At 47.6% G+C, this 18,239-nt stretch overlaps 1 protein-coding gene across 2 annotated transcripts in view; it reads right to left on the minus strand.

Moving 5' to 3' along the window:
- NAA40 (N-alpha-acetyltransferase 40, NatD catalytic subunit) overlaps positions 1-17,070 on the minus strand; it is a 33,635-nt gene extending 16,565 nt beyond the window's left edge. The window contains exons 1-4 of one of the 2 annotated variants that reach the window (XM_006125067.4): positions 16,905-17,070; positions 10,964-11,059; positions 1,350-1,402; positions 35-130 (exon numbers count right to left, since the gene is read on the minus strand). In XM_006125067.4, coding sequence (XP_006125129.1) covers positions 35-130; positions 1,350-1,402; positions 10,964-11,059; positions 16,905-16,910 — 251 coding nt within the window. In that variant the 5' untranslated portion in view covers positions 16,911-17,070. Of the gene's footprint in view, positions 1-34; positions 131-1,349; positions 1,403-4,695; positions 4,754-10,963; positions 11,060-16,904 lie in introns of those variants that run through there. The other variant, XM_025185662.2, reaches the window with a different exon arrangement.
- Positions 17,071-18,239: the final 1,169 nt, after the last annotated feature.

An 18,239-nucleotide genomic window follows, 5' to 3' on the forward strand; every position in this document is an offset into this window, starting at 1 on the left:
AAGAACAGGGTCCCCATTTTGTCTTGGGACTTACAGAGTTTGCATATTTGTTTTGGTTAGTTCGAAAGCCCAGTCAACTGTAGCCTGGTTCATGCCCGACACTCTTTTACACTCGATGGAAACGTTTAAACTGTGGAGAGAGAGATGGGAAAGCAGCATTTAGCACCAGGCAAGCACCAACATACTCAAGCAATTTCAGCTTTTTTTTAAGATGGCTGGCTGGTCAGACTGAACCAGGGATCTCCAGAGTTCAAAGCATTAGCTATTACAACTTGAGCTCAAAACCAAAAGCTTCCTAGCTAGGGCTATAGCAGACACCCCTCTGTGCAGATTAGGCATACAAAAGGATCTGTAAAACACACTCACCAGTGGGTCACACTAACTGTACAGGAAAGCCTACCCAGCCACAGATGATGAAGAGGGCATTTGTATCCTGACCTCAGCTTTACACACAAGCGTTTCTGTTGAATTTATGTATCTAAAAACACCCAGACACTGTACTATCCTAGCACCAGGAATTCAGCCTACCATTATGGGCATGAAGATGACAAAAAAGAGCCAGGCAGACAGAGGCTGGCCTCATGCTGGAATTCAGGAGACCGAAGGTCAATTGCCAGTTCTATGGCAGACTTCCTGTGAGACGTTGGCCAAGTCACTGAACTTTTCTGGGCCTCAGTTCCTCCCGTCATAATGTGGGAAGAATAATCCTTCCTTTGGTTATTCAGATTGGAAGCTCTTTAAGATACAGATTGTATCGTCTCACGGGGTCCTTGCTGACCCCATCCTTCATTTGGGGCCTTACAGGACTAACATACCACTAGTAATTAAAGTCCCAACATATCCACTGCCTAGTTGAATCTACTTCTTCCCACAACTGAAACCAAATTATCTCTCTCTATGCTGTAACCTCATCTTTCACAGAAAATGATGGGCATTAGCAGACAAGGCAAATACTTTGTGTTATATTTTCCTTCACAACCTGTTCTAGCATCAACAGTGGCTTTATCTTCCCCTCACTACCTCAAAGTTGCTCAAAAAACTTTATTTTTAGTAGCTATATTATGGTAGGATCTAAAGTGCACATTCATACAACTGGATCTAGGATGGGAGAGCCTTGTTGTGCCAGGTGCAGCACAGGCCCATGGTAAGAGAGCCTCTGCCCTGAAGAGCGTGCAGTATAAACAGGTAAAGCGTGGGGAAGAGAAACATGAGGTACATAGCATAGAAGGGACTTTCCTGAGGTCAGAAAACAGGACAGTGGCAAATCTGGGATTAAAGTTCAGTTGGTTCCAGTGCATTGCCTTAGCCACTGGACCATGCTGTTGTGAAGGAGTATGTAAGGAGCTCACCCATTCCTGTCGTATTTCTTGAACACTGGGAAGGCTTCTAAGGGGTCTCCAAGCTACAGGGGGAAAAAAAAAGAGAAATCACACCATAGAAATTGAAATGTTAATGCATGTGAAGCAGTCAAGCTACAGAATGATGCTGGGTGAATACTGGGTGTCTGCCTCTGCTTATGAGTCTCCTCCTTTCATAGCTTTAAGACTCTGTTTTACCATGTTTCCTGAAATGCTCTGAAGGATTGCTAGCCCTCTTGTCTACATGAGGCACTGATTTCTTGAAAGGGGAAGAGGAAAGGAGATTATAGCTGTTTAGAAAAAACAAGAGAGGAGCTTTGTTCTTTCAACAGATCTATGTTCAACTAGCAATGTAATAGTGTAGTCGATTAAACAATTAACTGATAAGCAGGTGCTTATTGGTTAACGCTATTGGCTACATGCAATCCTCCATCTCCCACAGCTTTTCAAGTAAATTTTGTAGCGGTCTGGCAAACAGGCTGGCTCAGTCTGGATCCTGGCAGCAACCCCTACTGCAGCTCTACATTAGAAACACTTTAAGAGCCGGTGCACAGGCAGACTGGTTAAGTCCTGGCTCGTGCCCAGCATCAACCCCCACTGCAGAGTGCTTCTAATGCAGAGCCACAGCAGGGGTAGCTGCCGGGACTTGACTCGAGCTAGGACTGAGCCAGTCTGCCTGTACACCGGCTGTTAGAGTGCTTCTAATGCAGAGCCACAGGGGGTAAGAATTGGGACTGAGTGCTTGCAATGCTAACCCTTACTAATTAATTGTGTAGTGGACAACATTTTTGTCAACTACACGATTTACAAATTACATGCTTCTTAACGTCCCTATGTTCAATCACAACAGCTGAACTTCAGCCAGAACCTGAGAAGTGTTATTGTGCACTCCACATCAACCCTCCAACAGGCCATAATTCCTCAATCCTGACTTATTTCACAAGCAGTCACATTAGAGCTACAAGAGGAGCTCTGTGATAGGATGAAGCTGGGGGGCATCAGGGCAGTAGAGTAAGCTGCAGAAAGTCAGAAGGAGCTAGTACTTTGCACAGATTATTTGGATTTTTTTCATGCACAGCCATCAGAAATAAATGACTGAAGGGTCAGTGCCATAGGAAGGAGCAGAACAGTAGCTTATTCTGCAGTTAAAATGGTAGCTTGTGGGCTGAATTTATAGGGAGCAGCTCGTTTTCTAGACTGTTAGCTTAGTTTAAAAGTCAAGTTGGAAAGCATTTCTGAAAACTGAGGGCACCACAGTACAGGCACAGGTCAAGCAGTCAGCAAGTAGCATATGGCACATCTTGCCCATCTTTGCTTGCAGAATACATGACCACTGCTCCTCTTGCACATTAGATTCTTTATTGTCTTTGAATACATTCATCATGATGGATTAACTGCTTGATTCCATACACAGCTTTACTAGACGTTGGACCCCTACCATTCCATTCCATAGCCAAAACCAAGCATAAACAAGAAAACCACTATTTTCCTATATTCTTCATTTAAGGTCTGAACTACATGTAAAAATTAGATCAACCTAACTGCATCTGTCAGGGCTGAGAAAACTTTTATGACTTGTGTGACATAGTTAGGTCAACCTTGCCCAGGCTGTAGAAATGGCCAAATCGATGGAATAATTCTTCCATCAAACTAGATACTGCCTCTTGGAGAGGTGAATTAATTACACTGAGGGGAAAATCCCTTTTTGTTGATATAGGAAGATTCTACACTACAGTGGAACTTGTATAGCACCCGTTACCATATTATCTGTGTATCTCACAATCTGTAATGTATTTATTGTCACAATACCCATCGGGCAGAGCAGGGTTACCTAAATTTTACAGGTCATAAAAGCCAGGCCTAGCAAAGACTAACGCAAAGTCTCAGGGGAACCTGGGACACAGGAGGGAATTGAACCAGGGGTTAAGGAGATTAGTTAACACCATAACCATTAGACTGGGGTGGGCAAAATATGGCCAGTGGGCCAGATCTAGCCCACCACAGGCAATACGTAGGGAGTGCATGCAGGGCCACATGCACCTCCCAAGAGGGGAAGGGGCCGGCCAGAACCTGGCAGGGGGGGCTAGCACCCAGGGGGCCAGCATTGGCAGCAGGAGTGTCCCATCCTCCCACACTCGCTGGTGGTGCAGAAGGCACAGGCCAGGCGGGTCAGTCCAAGTGGCACTGCTAGCCAGCCACGTTGCTCCAGGGGAGGGGTAGGACAGATTGAGCCTCCCCACCACTGCTGGTAAATGTAGGGGTAGGGCCATAGCACAGACACGCAGGGGGTCCAGTGGGGCACCCACCTGCAGTGGAGAAGGCACAGGCCAGGTGACTCCAGCCCACACCTTTCCTGTTGCCATCAGTGAGTACAGGAGGGGTGCAGTGTAGACCTCTGTCACAGCCTCAGTGCAGTGTAGACCTCTGTCACAGCCAGTCAGTCCCCCAGGTGGAGCATGGCAGAGGGAGAAGCAGGGCCCAAAGGAAGACAGAGGGAGAAGCAGGGCCCAAAGCAGAAGAGGGCTGTTCCAGCCCTTCTCTGGATAGAGGGGACAGGGGGACATAGACGGGGCACCCCCTTCTTCCCGTTACGTCACCAATGTGGCCACTAGATCTGGCCCACAGAAGTCTCAGCCAGGCTCCCTGCTGGCTCCGCCCCCGCATGCTGCTCAGAGAAACTCTCTATATGCTGTGAACCCAAGAGAAGAGCAGAGGCTTTGAGAGCTGCCCCTACCCCTTGCACAATCTCACAGCTCCTAATGGCCGGTTTCTGGCCAATAGGAGCTGTCTGTTTGCAAGACGGGCAGCACACAAAGTACCCCTCTCTCTACAGGCTCACAGAATTCACATTACCCCCACAGCCAGTGCAGGGGCATGGAAGGCAGGGACCCTGGCTGAGGAACCTGCTGGGCTGATGGTCGGGAGCCAGCCAGGTAAGTGTCTCCTGACCACAGCCTGTCTTTGGCACCCCAGCCGCTCCCTCCCTCCAACTCTTTGCTCCTCTCCTACATTCCTACCTCCTCCCAGATCCTGCATCCCCTCCTACTACACCTCCTCCAGGTTACAACATCCTCCAACACACTGCATGCCAATTCCCTACCTCTGGTCACAACCCAGATCCTTGCATCTCCTCTTGCACCCCAGTCATAATCCCTTCCCAGACCCTGCACACCCTCCTGCACCCATAATTCCATGGAAGAGTGTGGCCTTTGATGACTTACCAAATTCTTGGAATGACCCCCCCCCAAAAAAAATTATTTTTTGTTAAATAAAACAATGTCTGTCTGATGACGTTCTCCTCCTAATACAGAAAATTCTCCAAATACTAATAATTAACCTGTTGAATTGCAGATAGTTCACCTCCCAATGACTTCATAAATATCTTCTTCAATTGCCTTTGGAAAACGAAATAATCAATCATTCATTTTCTGATATAGCCATGAAAAGTTTTCAAAATAAATCACTGTCTAAAAATATATAGTGTGTACCTTCTAAAAACAAAACCTACATCCATCTTTGAGTCGTGAAGAATATGTACTAAGGTTATAACAATTAACAAGAATGCACTTTTATGAAGAAAACCATGATTACATCTAATCTTCCTGACCAGTGATTTAAATCAAATCCACCCTGAAATTGATTATTTTTTAAAATAAAAATGTGATTTTTAAATTTAAAAATATTTTTAATTTTTTTTAAATCCTCAATAAAATATTAAATTTCTCATTTAAAAACAGCTTCAATTGAATCTCATCACAAATTTGCTAAACATACACTTAGAGCCTCAAAATTAATTAATAGCTTTTTTCTGTCCAGTCTAACTACTAGTTCAGAGGTGGGCAATAATTTTTGATGGGAGGGTCGGGGGGAAATCACTCCAAGATTTTGGAAAGTGGTTGAGGGCTGCACTCTTCCATGATATTAATGGAGGAGATGCAGGGTCTGGGATGGAGGTTGGGTGCAGAAGGGAGCTTGGGGTAAGGGACTGGGGTACAGGAGGGAGACTGGAGTCTGGGAGGGAGTTGGGATGAAGCAGACGGTTGTGACCTAGAGCCAGGGACTGGAGTGCAGGGGTTTGGGATGTGACCTAGGGTAGAAGGGGATTGTGATATGGGGCAGGAGATTGAGGTACCAGATCTGGGAGGGGGTATGGGTGTAAGAGGGGGACAGAGGGTTTGGGTATGTTGAGTGTGGGGGGGGCAGAGATTTGGGGAAGGAAAGGGCTGGGGTGCCAGAAGCTGGCTGTGGCCAAGAGATTTACTTGCCAGCTGCCAAACTAGCCTGCCTTCCTGCAGAGCTTAAAATGTTTCCCAGCCAGCAAGCGAGCCTGCCTGGCCATGTGCTTCATGAATAACTGACCCCAGGAGAGGCAGCGTGATTCTTCTTAGCTGCTTGTTATTCTAACAAGCAGCTCCCATTGGCTGGTTTCTGCCAGAAACCGGCCAATGGGAATGTGCTGGAGGTGGGACAGTTCCTAACCCCCCCCCCCCCCCTCTTTTCCAGTTTTAAAATAGAAAGGGAGCCCTGCAGCTGTGATTCTGCCCTGTGCACAGGGCTGCTGGGGAGCCTGCCTAGGGCTCCCTGCTGTCTTCACAGACTGGATCCAGTGAAAAAATGTATAGTGTAATGCTATAGACTACATGCATTTCCCCCTCCCATTCTGCCAGTAAATATTATAGCAGGCTGGCCCGCAGCCTGGCTCTGTCCAGGCTTGCACTGGATCCAGGACCTACCCCACTGCAGCTCTACATTTAAAGTGTATTAAGAGCCAGGTGGGCAGGCAGCTCGGCTCGCACTGGGTCTGGAAGCTCAGACCTCCCACCCCCAACAGGGGCTACTGCAGAGACTGGCAGCCGGTCTGTGAGGGAAGCTATTTTTTAAAGTGGCTCTCCTCGCAGACCAGCTCCTGCCTGGCATCCCAAGCTGCTGCCTCTGATACAGAGGCCACAGCACAGAGTGGCAGGGGGCTCCTTGGAAGTGGGAAGGAGCTGGAGATTATAGAATAGTCAAGTAACCAGTAAGAATTAATGAAGTTAACTGACTATTCAATTAACCGATATTTAATATTCCCATGTATTAGGGAATACAGAAAGCTGCAGTAAGAGAAATCTAGAGTTGCCAGTTGCCACCAAGTTTCACTTTCTTATTTTATATTACACTAGAAGATTTATCCAGTGTTGATCAGGTCCTTAACTCAATTTTTGTTTTTTGGACAATAAAATGAAAACATACATGCTTCGTTTAAATCAGTGGTCTCCAACCCTTTTAAGCACAAGATCATTTTTTTAATTTAAGTGCAATCCAAGATCTACCACAAATATAAATACCCTTGCCCCGCCTCCTTCCTTCCCCTTATACGAGGCCCCGTCCCTGCTCACTCCATCCTCCTTCTCTTGCCCATCCTCATTGACTTTCATCAGGCTGAGGAAGAGGGTTGGGTTCAGGCTCTGGTCTTGGATAAAGGGATCTGGAGTATGAGGGGTGGCGCCACGGGATCCAGTGATCTGGGGGGGGGGGGAGGGAAGGGCACTTTCATAGAGGCAGCAGCGCCGGGGATAAGGGGTGGCACAGGCTGCACCAGCTTCTGCCTGTTCCATCAGCTGCCTCTGTAGGAGGCAGTAAACAGTGGGGCAGGTGGGTCCCCAGAGCCAGCATGCACGGAGAGCTGGCTTGAAAGCAGGCTCTCCATGTGTATTGGCTCCTGCTTTCCTACTTCACCTTCTGTGCCGCTGCCTCTCTATCAGAGGCAGCAGCATGGGGGTGGGGAGAAGAGGCAGATCCAGTGCTCGTGGGGAGTCAGCTTAAAGCTGCCTCTCCTTGGGCACCGACTCCTGCCTCCCCTGTCCTTGCTGCCTCTGATACAGAGGCAGCAAGGGGGGGCGAAATGTGAGTCGTCGACAGGAGTACAGCCGCTCCCCGACTGGCAAATGGTCGAGTTATGACCGTTCACACTTACGACCAAAGCTCCCAACAGAGCGGTCGTGTGTAACTCAATGGGGTCCGAGTTACAAACGGATCGAGTTACGGCTAAGTGTTTGGTCCGTAACTCGTTCGTAACTCGTTCGTACAGAGAGAAGCTGTAATTGATAAGCCCAGGCTTGTCAGTTAATTATTTAGTCGTCTACATGTTAACATCCCTATTCCTTACCCCTAATCATTTCTGTTGCCTTTTCTATACCTTTTCCAAATCCAATATATCATTTTTTAAGATGGGGTGACCAAATCTACACACAGTATTCAAGCTGTAGGCATACCATGATGTTTTAAGAGAGGCAATATAATATTTTCTGTCTTATTATCTATTCCTTTCCTAATGATTCCCAATATTTTGTTATTTTTTTAGTCTGCCACTGCACATTGAGATGATGTTTTTAGGGAACTATCTGCAATGATTCCAAGATCTCTTTCTTGAATAATAGCTAATTTAGACCCCGTCATTGTTGTATGTATAGTTGGGATTATATTTTTCCACGTGCATTACTTTGCATTTATCAACACTGAATTCCATCTGCCCTTGTGTTTCCCAGTCACCCAGTATTGTGAGATCCCTTTGTAACTCTTTGCTGTCAGCTTAATTATTTTGAGTAATTTTTAGGGATGTTAGAATATAGTCAAGTAAACAATTAACTGACAAAACTGGTTTAATCCTATTGACTACACACACTACACACACTCCCCCTCCCCCTTGCTGTGGGGAGCGGGAGCCGGTGCCTATGAGGAGATGGCTTTAAGAAGGCTCCCCACGACCACTGGCCAGCTCCCCATGCATATTGGCTCTCGTGGACCCACCTGCCCCCTCTTGCTGCCTCCTATGGACAGCCAGTCTGCGCGAGGAGCCGGTTTTTAAACTGACTCCCCTCGCATGGATCGGCTCTCACCTGCTACCCTGCGGTGCTGCCTCGGATACAGAGACAGCTGCGTGGGGTGGCAAGGAGATCCCAGGGAGTGGGGCCAGGAGCGCACTGACTGCTGGCCCCACCCCGGGGACTATTAAATAGTTGTATAACCAATAAGATTTCATGCAATTACATGACTATTCAATTACATTATAACTAACATCTCTAGTACCTGCAAATTTTGCCACCTCATTATTTACCGTTTTTTCAAGAACATTTATACATTTAACAGTACTGGTCCAAATTCAAATCCCAACAGCACAACACTAATTGCTACTCTTCCCCCCCCCCCCATCTTTTAAGTACCTGACAATGTTTTCATTATGATCTAAGGATCCTACAATTACTTGAATGAGGCTGCAAGCAGCTCAAACAAACTCTGTTACATTTAAGAACTGCCTCTGGAGCCCGGGCACGCAGCTTTAAGCAGACCTCAAGTATGAAATCCATGGCTCAAACTGCCCCCCCAATACCCTCTAAATGGCACCCTTGCCTCATTCCTTGATGCAGATGAACAGACAGCAATGTTCCCATATGAACTGGGGGCTGGAAGAGGAGCTTCAACCCCACTGCCCTCTCTAAAGGGAGCATGGGGGGGTGGTGTGGAAACTCAAGTCTGGGGGAGTCCTGGATAGGGCTGGGAGTGGGAACATGCCCCCAGCCAGCTCCTTTCACCTGCCTGGCGATTCTCTCTCTTTTCTGTATTGTTTTATGAGAAGCAACTTCATTCCATGCACATCCTATTTTCCTGGTACAACCAAGCCCTTATCTTGCTTTAAGTTATGATAAGAGAAAGCTGTATACCAAATCTGGTGGTCCTAGCTCTTACTGTTTAGGAGGAGTTCTTGAACAGGAAGACAAACTTTCTCATACATCTAGATTTAATATTTAGCGGTAGTTAAAATGCATTTATTCAGGTAAACATTTACATGGGCTGCGGGCGGTTCCCTAGGAGCCAGTGCTTGCAGAGAGCGTGCTTAAAAGCCAGTGTGATTTAGATGATTCCTAATGTACTGCTGCTACAACTGCAGCTTTACACAGGTAATGATTATTATGTACTATTTCCAAATTAATGAAACCCGAAGTTATCTAAAAAAATTATACAAAGTGTACCCTCTTAGATGTTGTAAAGTGCTGTAGTTGTAAATTAACATGTTTTAGTGATCAGATTTGCTCCTTTGTTTAAGAAATACTAGAGGGTGGTGCCCTCTGCTCGTTATGCTCACCAACCTCCCTCTTTGGGGGTAGGCCACCCTGGCTCCCTCTCAGCCACCGAAGAAGACCAGGTTGAAGTGTAGCACCCCTGGCCTGTCCCAGCTCTCTCACCTCCATCCAGAGGTTGGGCAGGACCAAAGCTGGCCCGGCTCTCTCCCCTCCAGCCACCGGGGGGCTGTGCTGGGCCAAGACTGCGGCTGGCCCTCTGGCAGGGACAGGGAGGGGGAAGGGGCCACAGCATCCAGCCCTCTCTCTCTGGCAAGGAGGGGGCATGGTGCATAGCATTCTCCCTCTGGCTGTGAGGGGGGAGGGCCTGCAGCTCCAGCCCCCTGCTGACCAGGGGCAAGGCTACATGGCTCCTGTGTGCCCCCTCTCCCTGGACCACCAGTGACACCTCACATGTCCTGTGCGCCCCCTCCCCACACAAGGCTCTGCGGTTCCCGTACATCCCCGCTCCAGCGAGGTAGCACGGATCCTACCCCCCACTTCTCCCCACCCAAGCCCCTGCTGCTCCTGCATCCCCCACAAGGCTGTGCAGCTCCCCCCCCCATGGCTCCTGGACACCCCCCTTTCTCACCTCCCTCCACTGAAGCCCTTGTGGCCCCTGCATGCTCCCTTCCCCAACTTGAGCTCCTGCAAGGCTGTGTGGCTTCCACATGCCCCACCCCCCTACTCTCATGCCCCACCCCCCTACTCTCCCGAGAGGTCAAACAGTTCCCAGCCCCCACCACCTAATGGCTCCCATATGCCACCCCCCCCGAACCTCCGAGAGGTCATATGATTCCTGTGCATGCCCCCCCCCAGTCCCCGAGACGCCCCCCCACGGCTCCCAGACGCTCCCTCCCCCTACCGCTCCCACACACTCTTTCCCTCCCACCCCCCGAACCCTCCTAGCCCCCGCATGTCCCCCCTCTCCAGCCCCTCCACATCTCTCCTTCCCTGCCCCGGACAGCAGAGGAGCTGCACGGTTCAATTTAAATTCCGGCAGCTGCCCACTCACATGGCAACTGCTGGACCGATGTTCAGGGGCCGGCAGCATGTGGGGGAGGAGTTAACCTCTGGCCTGTGAAGGGGGCGGGGGAAAGGGACAAAGGAGGGCAGCCACACAGGCCCCTCCCCAGAACACCGGGGAGGGGGGAAGCCAAATGCCCCGGGAGCCACACAACTCAGGCCACGCCAGGCCTCGCTGGGACAGGTCCGAGAACGGGGGAGGCTGCATGGCTTGCAGCTCCCATGGAGCATGGAGAAGGGAGGTGAAGTAGTATCAGTGTGAAACTTGATTTAAATCAATTTTTGTTGATGATTTAAATCAGTTATTTAAATCTCCTTGATTTAAATCGATCCACCCTGGCCCAAACCCACTAGGGAAGATTGGGTCTCAAGTACCAGTCTTAATGTACCCCAATTACAAATCTCAAGGCCAGCTAGTTCTCAAATTATAGTGTGGTGAAGTAAATACTTATGGAGGGGTGGGAGGGCAGAGGAGATACTTACTTTATTGGCTGCTTCTACCTTAGCACATACAGCATCCATGGCAGCCCGTTCCTCCAGTCGCTTCTGTTTCTTCTCCTTGGCTTTACTTGACTTTCTCTGAAACAGAATGACTCAGGGTTACAGTAGGACAACCCTCACCTTGTCTGGAACTCAAGGGCATTAATGGGCATAAAATTAATCTGCCAATCTGGCCCAAAAGACTACATATCTCAATATGCAATGGTCCAAGAATCATTTGCATTGATCAAGACACATTATTGCACTTGGAGATCTGTAGTCTCCATGGGGCATTAGAGGACAACTGCACGCAATGCTGCAGAAAGAAGCCAGTGGCTGCTGTCTCCCCATTCCTACATCATGCCAAGTTTTATGACTGAAACAGATCAGATATTGTTCAGCAATACAGTTCTTGTTACTGCAACACAGACCACAGAAATTCAGACTTGGTACTTTAAAAAGCCATTTTATAGCTGCTTCCAATGAAAACTGTTTTATACTAAGGTAGGCTGTTGGGGCTTTTTTTGTTGAACTATCAATGCAAATATTTTATATTAGTTTTATTTTAAAATACTGCCCACAAATGGTTGAGCAGACATCCTTTTCACTAGCAGAGACCCACAGGCATGAAAAACCATAATCTAAGGTTTAGATCTGTGAGAAACAACCAGCTTAATTTTAGGAATTTATCAAATAATTTTACTATTTCCCCAAAGCAGAAGAAATTACTTGTTTATTATAATGTACACAGTTTAGACTTCCTTCATATGCTGTTTAAAGTTTTCCTTTTTAAAATAAAAAACGACTATCTTTTAATATTTATGAAGCACATGCAGGCACTCTGGGTACTTTCGAGGAAAGCATTATATTGGGATAAGATGAAAACATAGTGGGAAAAAGGTAAGCCCTGCAACACACCTCTACAGAAGCATATTTGCTGTAAAGATTTTCAGAACAAGAGGAGAAAGGCAAACAATGACATCTGGCGGAAGATGAGCTATGCAGTTAGCACAGCTGTTGCTGTACAATCTGTTGGATTTATGGTTGCTTCACAGCCTCAGAATTGCTGCACACGCAGCCCTGCATCCTGGCCAGCATTTGCTTTGGAGCTGATCATCCAGATGAAGAAATTGCTTTATGAAACATGTGAACTTGTCCCCCATAGCACTGGTGGTTTGGGGAAATCAATACTGGGAATCTAACTCAGATCACCATCACTTAGGGATCACAATAGTAATTTTACCCTGGTCCCCTACTCACTCTGCTGCAATCATGCTTGGAAATTCTGCCATAAGGCATTTGTTTTCTGCAGTGCTGTAAAGTTTAGCAGGGTCTGCAAGCTACTAAATACTGGTGGGTGTGAGCCAATACTATGCTTAACCTTAATGCTCACATAAAATAATAAACCGCCCAAGTTCAAATCAGGACACCATTTCTCCTGACACGTGCCTGGCAAACATGTTCAGTCTGCACATGAACCAAGGAGAAATGAGGCAGGAAAGCTGCCAGGCAGTAAGCTACATAAACACATGACAGCAGAACCTCTCATACACCTCGTTTTCACAGACAACACTAAAAGTTGTATTCCTGAAATTGCCTAACCCAAATCCCTGTCAACGGGAAAACCCAAATCCCTTGCATGCACAATTTTATGCTGCCTGACACCAGGGAAAGCAGATATGGATACTTTCCTTGAGGACACTAAAATAGACTCAGTGGAATGAACTTCCTTTCACCCATGATTGATTCAAAACTCCTCCCAGTGAACTGAAAGCATGGGCTCACAGCAGACTCATGTCCTGATTAGCAAACTTCAGCACTTATTTCATTTGATCCATTCTGACTGGGGCCAGTCAGGGCAAGATTGCCAGTAGTTTAATAGATCATTATGGCAAATGGTAAGTTCACCCTTAACTATCCCTTATTTTAGTACTTAAGTTACGGTGAAGTGTACTGTAGCTTGCATTCTCCACTCTGATTTGGAGACCATCTTTATTCTAATGCAGAAAGGTGATTTTTAATCTCCTTAAAGTGCAGGTTGGCATAGTCTATCTTCTTTCTTCCTGTTCCAAGAACATGGATAGCAGTAGGCAAGCTTTCCACGTGGTTTCCAGCCATCATGATACTAGACAAAGAGGGAAATGGCTTAGTTAATCTTCAGCCTCTCAACAAGGAAGCCAAGCACCAGTGCTAGAGGTTCTTTCTGTAATGTGAACATTTTCTCACTGGGGACCAAGGATGAGATCAACAAATCATTCCACGGGGTCCACCAAAAGACCATCAGATGGGAATGACTCAGTTGTTCCTGACTGCAGGCCAGATGGGAACTGTTGACCTAGAAGTAAAAGACTAATTTCCAATCTCATCTGCCATCCAGACAGTGGAGTGCAAGAAAGAGATTTCCCTTTGGCCAGACACAAATGTTTATTGGGACAAACCACAGGAAAAATAAACACCTGTCTGACACTAAAGAAAAGGAGGCTGGTACCAAAAAAACACCTGGCACCAATTGTTGAGTAAACAGCTCAACCATGGAAGGATGCAATTCCATTATGATCTACCACAGATTCAGAAAGACCATGGGCAAGCTTTGTATAGCAAAATCTAGCTTCAATGTTACATTGATGGTTTGGGCCAGCTAGAGTACTGTCTGTTGATGGGCCAGATTAAGGTCACACATCAATATCCTCCACTTAGCTGATGCTTCCAGAAAGCACCAAGCAAAACACACAAGGCATCTATGCAGTACTTGAACTTTAAGCTAGCTAAATAAGGAAGCAACACAGCACGCTTACTTGGCTCATGTCACCTAGAAATCAGGGATCTGGGAAGTGTTACCTCAAATTCTAATACTTTGGAGAAAGGAACATCCACATGGATGATGCACTATTATTGAAAATCCTGCTAATGCTGCAGTGATCTAAATTGACAAGATAGGGTTTGGAGTATGGGGAGGGGGCTGAAGTTAACTTAGCTTGTTTCTCTCAGAATTACCTATGAGTCTTAAAACCTGCAACTTTCCCAAAGCTGCTTCAACAATCAGCCCTGCTGTTAAAGTTTAATGGCATTCTGATAAGGTATCTATAGTCAGATCCAAACATACATCTTGAACACAATTTTAAAATAAAGACTTAATACCTTTTCACCTCAGAAACCATTTACCACATAGAAGAGTGATTTACTTGGAGAGGGGAGGAAGGAAGAAACACTACCCTACTACAAAAATGTGGCCAAAAGAAAAACAAACTGTCCAGCATTTTTAAAGTATTTCTTCTTTTCTCTTCCCAAACCCAGGGCTAGAACTGAGTCTTAAGTCCCAACTCTACTTCCCAACACATTACGCCCTACACTCCTACCAAAGCTAGGAATAGAAACCAAGCACCCTGATTTAACTCATAGACCATGCTTCCCTTCCCAAGAGCTAGGAATACAACTCAGCAGCCTTGACTCCATGCCATCCTCTAGTCTCTAGAACACATGAAGAATTAGTGAACGTAGCTCAGATGCAAAAGCCTCTTATTCAAATTAAATAACTCAGTCTATTTTTAAGACATCCACACCACTATAAGAAATAAAGGCCAATGAAAATAAAGACTCCAGTGGGCTTCATAAAGTTTATTTTCAGAGATTTAAATTGAAGAGAGTTGGGGGATGTACATATTTTTAAATAGACCCTGGTACCCAAAGTACAACTAGACGCAGGGAAAGAATTAAAATTTAAAATGCTGAACAGATTCCTTGGTTATACACCAAAAAAAACTCCTCCCCTCATAGAATCGATACCCACAAAAGTTTTCATTCTTCCATAGATATCGATATAGCCTCTTCCCTACAATTTTCACTATACATGTGATTGAGTCCCAGGGAGAGAAAAATCAAAACATTTCAGTTCAGGAGTGTATCTATCATTTCTGAGAGTTTGCTCTTGGAGCTAGGTTACCTGAGCCAGTCTTATTCCCATTCAATACTGCATCTCTGAAGTGGACAGCAAGCAGAAAAAAATACTTTATTGGTTTTAAATAGAGAGATTGCTCTAAAACTTTACCCCTGAATCTGAGTCAAACACAAAAGTCTGTTGCCACTTTTGTGGCAGAATGTGTAAGAGCAACTTGACAAAGAAAGAGTATTCTTAAAGCATAGAAATCCATTAATAAACTTATCTTTTTAGCTTGCTCTAAAATATATCTTCCCACTTGCATTAATATTTTTAAACTTAGTTTTTGTACCAGTGTAGCCCTCTCCATTACGGTTGTGATTTTGTTTTACAGGTACATGTGCAGTGTGGACACAATTATATCACAACAAAGGTGCCTTACACCAGTATAGCTTAGTTCCATTTCCATATGGCAACACTCTTTGCCATATAAACAAGTTTCTATTGGTCTAACTACATCAAAATTGGAGAACTGTACTGAGTTAATATACTGGTACAGTTAAAGTAGCATAATATGAGTGCAGATACATCTTTAGTAGCAGGTCTGAAGAGAGTTGTGTCTCATATGGTTTGCATTTCTTTAACCCATTTCCACAGTAGCATTCAAAGAACTTTCCAATTCTTCACTGCAATGAAACAGGCATTTTCCCCATTACATAGATGGGGAAACTAAGGCACGCATAGGGGAAGCAATGATTCAAGGTCACTCAGCGAGTAACCAGTTCCTGGTTTCCCTCCTAGTCTACCACTAGACCCAGCTCCCACCCTAGAGCAGCAAGAGATTAGAGTGGATCCCAATTAGACACCACTCTCCTCCAAGAGCTAGTACCCAAGAGTCCACGCATCCAGCACAAACACTTAACTATTAGACATCATACCATCCATTGAGAGAATTGACATTAGTGCAGTGTGGCCAGGATCTCTCTCACATGTACTGACAGATTTTCTTTAGCTTGTATTTCATAATATGTGCAGTCCAGCCATGTGTGCACGCTCACAAACACATTCTACTGCCACCTCTTTCTTTGGAGTGGGGCAAGTGTTTGGGAGCAGGGCTTGAATACGATTATGAACTGAAGGGAAAAATTACAACCCTAAGACCCATTTATGCCATCCTCCCTCTGCAGAAAGGTAAATGCACAGTCCATGCCCCCCCCCCACCTTCATGACCTTTTCTCATCATCAAGGGAGATGTAGATCATCATCCCTCCTTTCCATAAGCCTCTTCACACCTTTTCACCATTTAACCACAACTTCTCCCTTATCCCACTGAGGCCTTCCCCCTGTCCCCACAACTCCCCCCAAAGTCTCCCCATTTGCATGGGACTGCCCAGCTTGCATTTTCACTATTCTCTCATCTCTGTCCTCTAGCTCTTCAGACTCAACTCTCCACTTCCCCCCCCCCTCAAAACACACACAACTGATGCTCCCCCTCCCCAAATCTCCTCCCTGGGCCATCCCCAGCTCCTACCTCAGGTCTCTCACCCATGTGCCTCACACTCTCCCTAAGTCTCCTGCTCCATGACATCTATGTTGGCCCCCTCCTGCTCCTCTCTTCCCCTTACCCATCCCAGTTCCCCTGTCCTGACACCCAACTTATCCCCTCACAGTCCCCCACTCCACCCAGTCATACCCTTGGACTCCTTCGCTGGAACCCTCAATTATCCGTTCAACCCCCCCCCCCCAGCTCCCACCACACAGACCCCGCATGTCCCTCCCAAGTCGCCCCTATGGACACTCCCTCGTGTGTGCTCCCCCTCCAATTCTCCCACCGCTGGACCCGCAACTACTCCTCAGTGACACTTCATGGGCTTCCCTCGCACCCTCCATGGACCCCCAGCGCCAGACCCTCTCACGACCCCTGCAGGGATGCTCCCCCCAGAACCACCTGCACCTTTCCTTCCTCCCAGCCCCTCATGGATCACCCCGCCTGACCCTAGGCCTCTGCTCTCCCTCTCCGGCCTGGACCCTCCGCCAGGGCTAGGGGACCCTGACCCGGGCCTCACTCACCCCCATGGCGGCGACAAGCGGGACCCCACCGACTCCTCACAAATCCGCGGGAGGGGGGAACCCACCAGGGGGAGGGGGCGAAGGGGGAAAAGAGAACGGTCGGTAAGCACGCACTGCGCCTGCGTGGAGCCCGCGGACGGAGAGGGAAGGGGAAGGGGGACCGTGAGGGATGCTGTACGCAGGCGCAAAGCCAAAAGCATATGGGGGAAAAAAAAGAGGACATGTTGCGCAAGCGCAGAACTGCGCATAACCGGCGCGCGCGAGCGAGAGCGAGAGCGAGAGATGGGTGAGCGTGTCTAACGGTCGAGCTCGCGACCAACGGTCGGCGCGAGGACAGTGCTCCTCTGATTGGTCGTAGCGTGAGAGTCCAACATCTCTCCACATCGGTATGGGCGCCAAGAGAGGCGCCTCCCGCTGCTCAAGCTCTTCCCTCTGGACCCGTCCCCGTGGCCCATGCTATGGGGTGAATGACTCCTCCATCTTGTCACTCAGCCTATATTCGCCCCCTTCCCAACATCCTTGCATTGCCTGCCTGTAACCCCTGACCTCATCCCAACACCTGGCTCCCTTCACCTGGCCCAATGTCCCCTTGGCCGCAGGGGCCTCCCTATCTAAATGCAAAATATGCAGCTGCACAGAGCACCCCAAAATTTAGGACACCAAATGGGCCTATGATCCTATGGGCTCCAGCAGTCCCTGCCCCACAGATTCAGTCCTGAGGCTCTGGCAGCCCTCTAACTGCTCCTCAAGGGGCACCGGCAGCCCCATGTCCCATCTCCCACAGGGCTCAGTGCCCACTCACCAAGTGGCACTCTCGGGGATGGAGGACACAGAGCAGGGGGGAGTTGGAGAGAAGCAGCTCTTTCCCATTAAAAGTGCCACTTCTCTCCTGCTGGCTGTGTAACTGCCCACTGCTGTTCTGGCCTGCGCCTCCCTCCCAGCCCTGCTCCTGTGTGTATTGCCAAATCTCCCAGACTGGATGCAATTGCAGTAAATGGCATCTGGTCCAGGAGAGTTGGTAACCCCTTTTCTCACAGCTTCAGCCTCCCTATGCAAAGCAGCCACTCAGGGTGAGGTGCTAGTGCCATCGTTGGGTTGCATAGGGCACCAGCACTAGTAGGGATGACCCTGCTTGGCAATTGCCTCCTGCACCTCCAACACATTGCTCCCTATGCGCCTGCTCAGTGTCCCATATCATCTGATCCAGTGATTCCCAGGCTCCTGACCCAACAGCCCCATGCCTTCTACTAGGGTTTCCAGGTACTTTCACAAAAAATACCGAACATGGCAGGAAAAAATTGATTGAGGGACTGAACTTGTTAAGCAAAAAAACCC

This window comes from Pelodiscus sinensis, chromosome 11 (assembly GCF_049634645.1).
Source record: "Pelodiscus sinensis isolate JC-2024 chromosome 11, ASM4963464v1, whole genome shotgun sequence".
Taxonomy (NCBI): Eukaryota; Metazoa; Chordata; order Testudines; family Trionychidae; genus Pelodiscus; species Pelodiscus sinensis.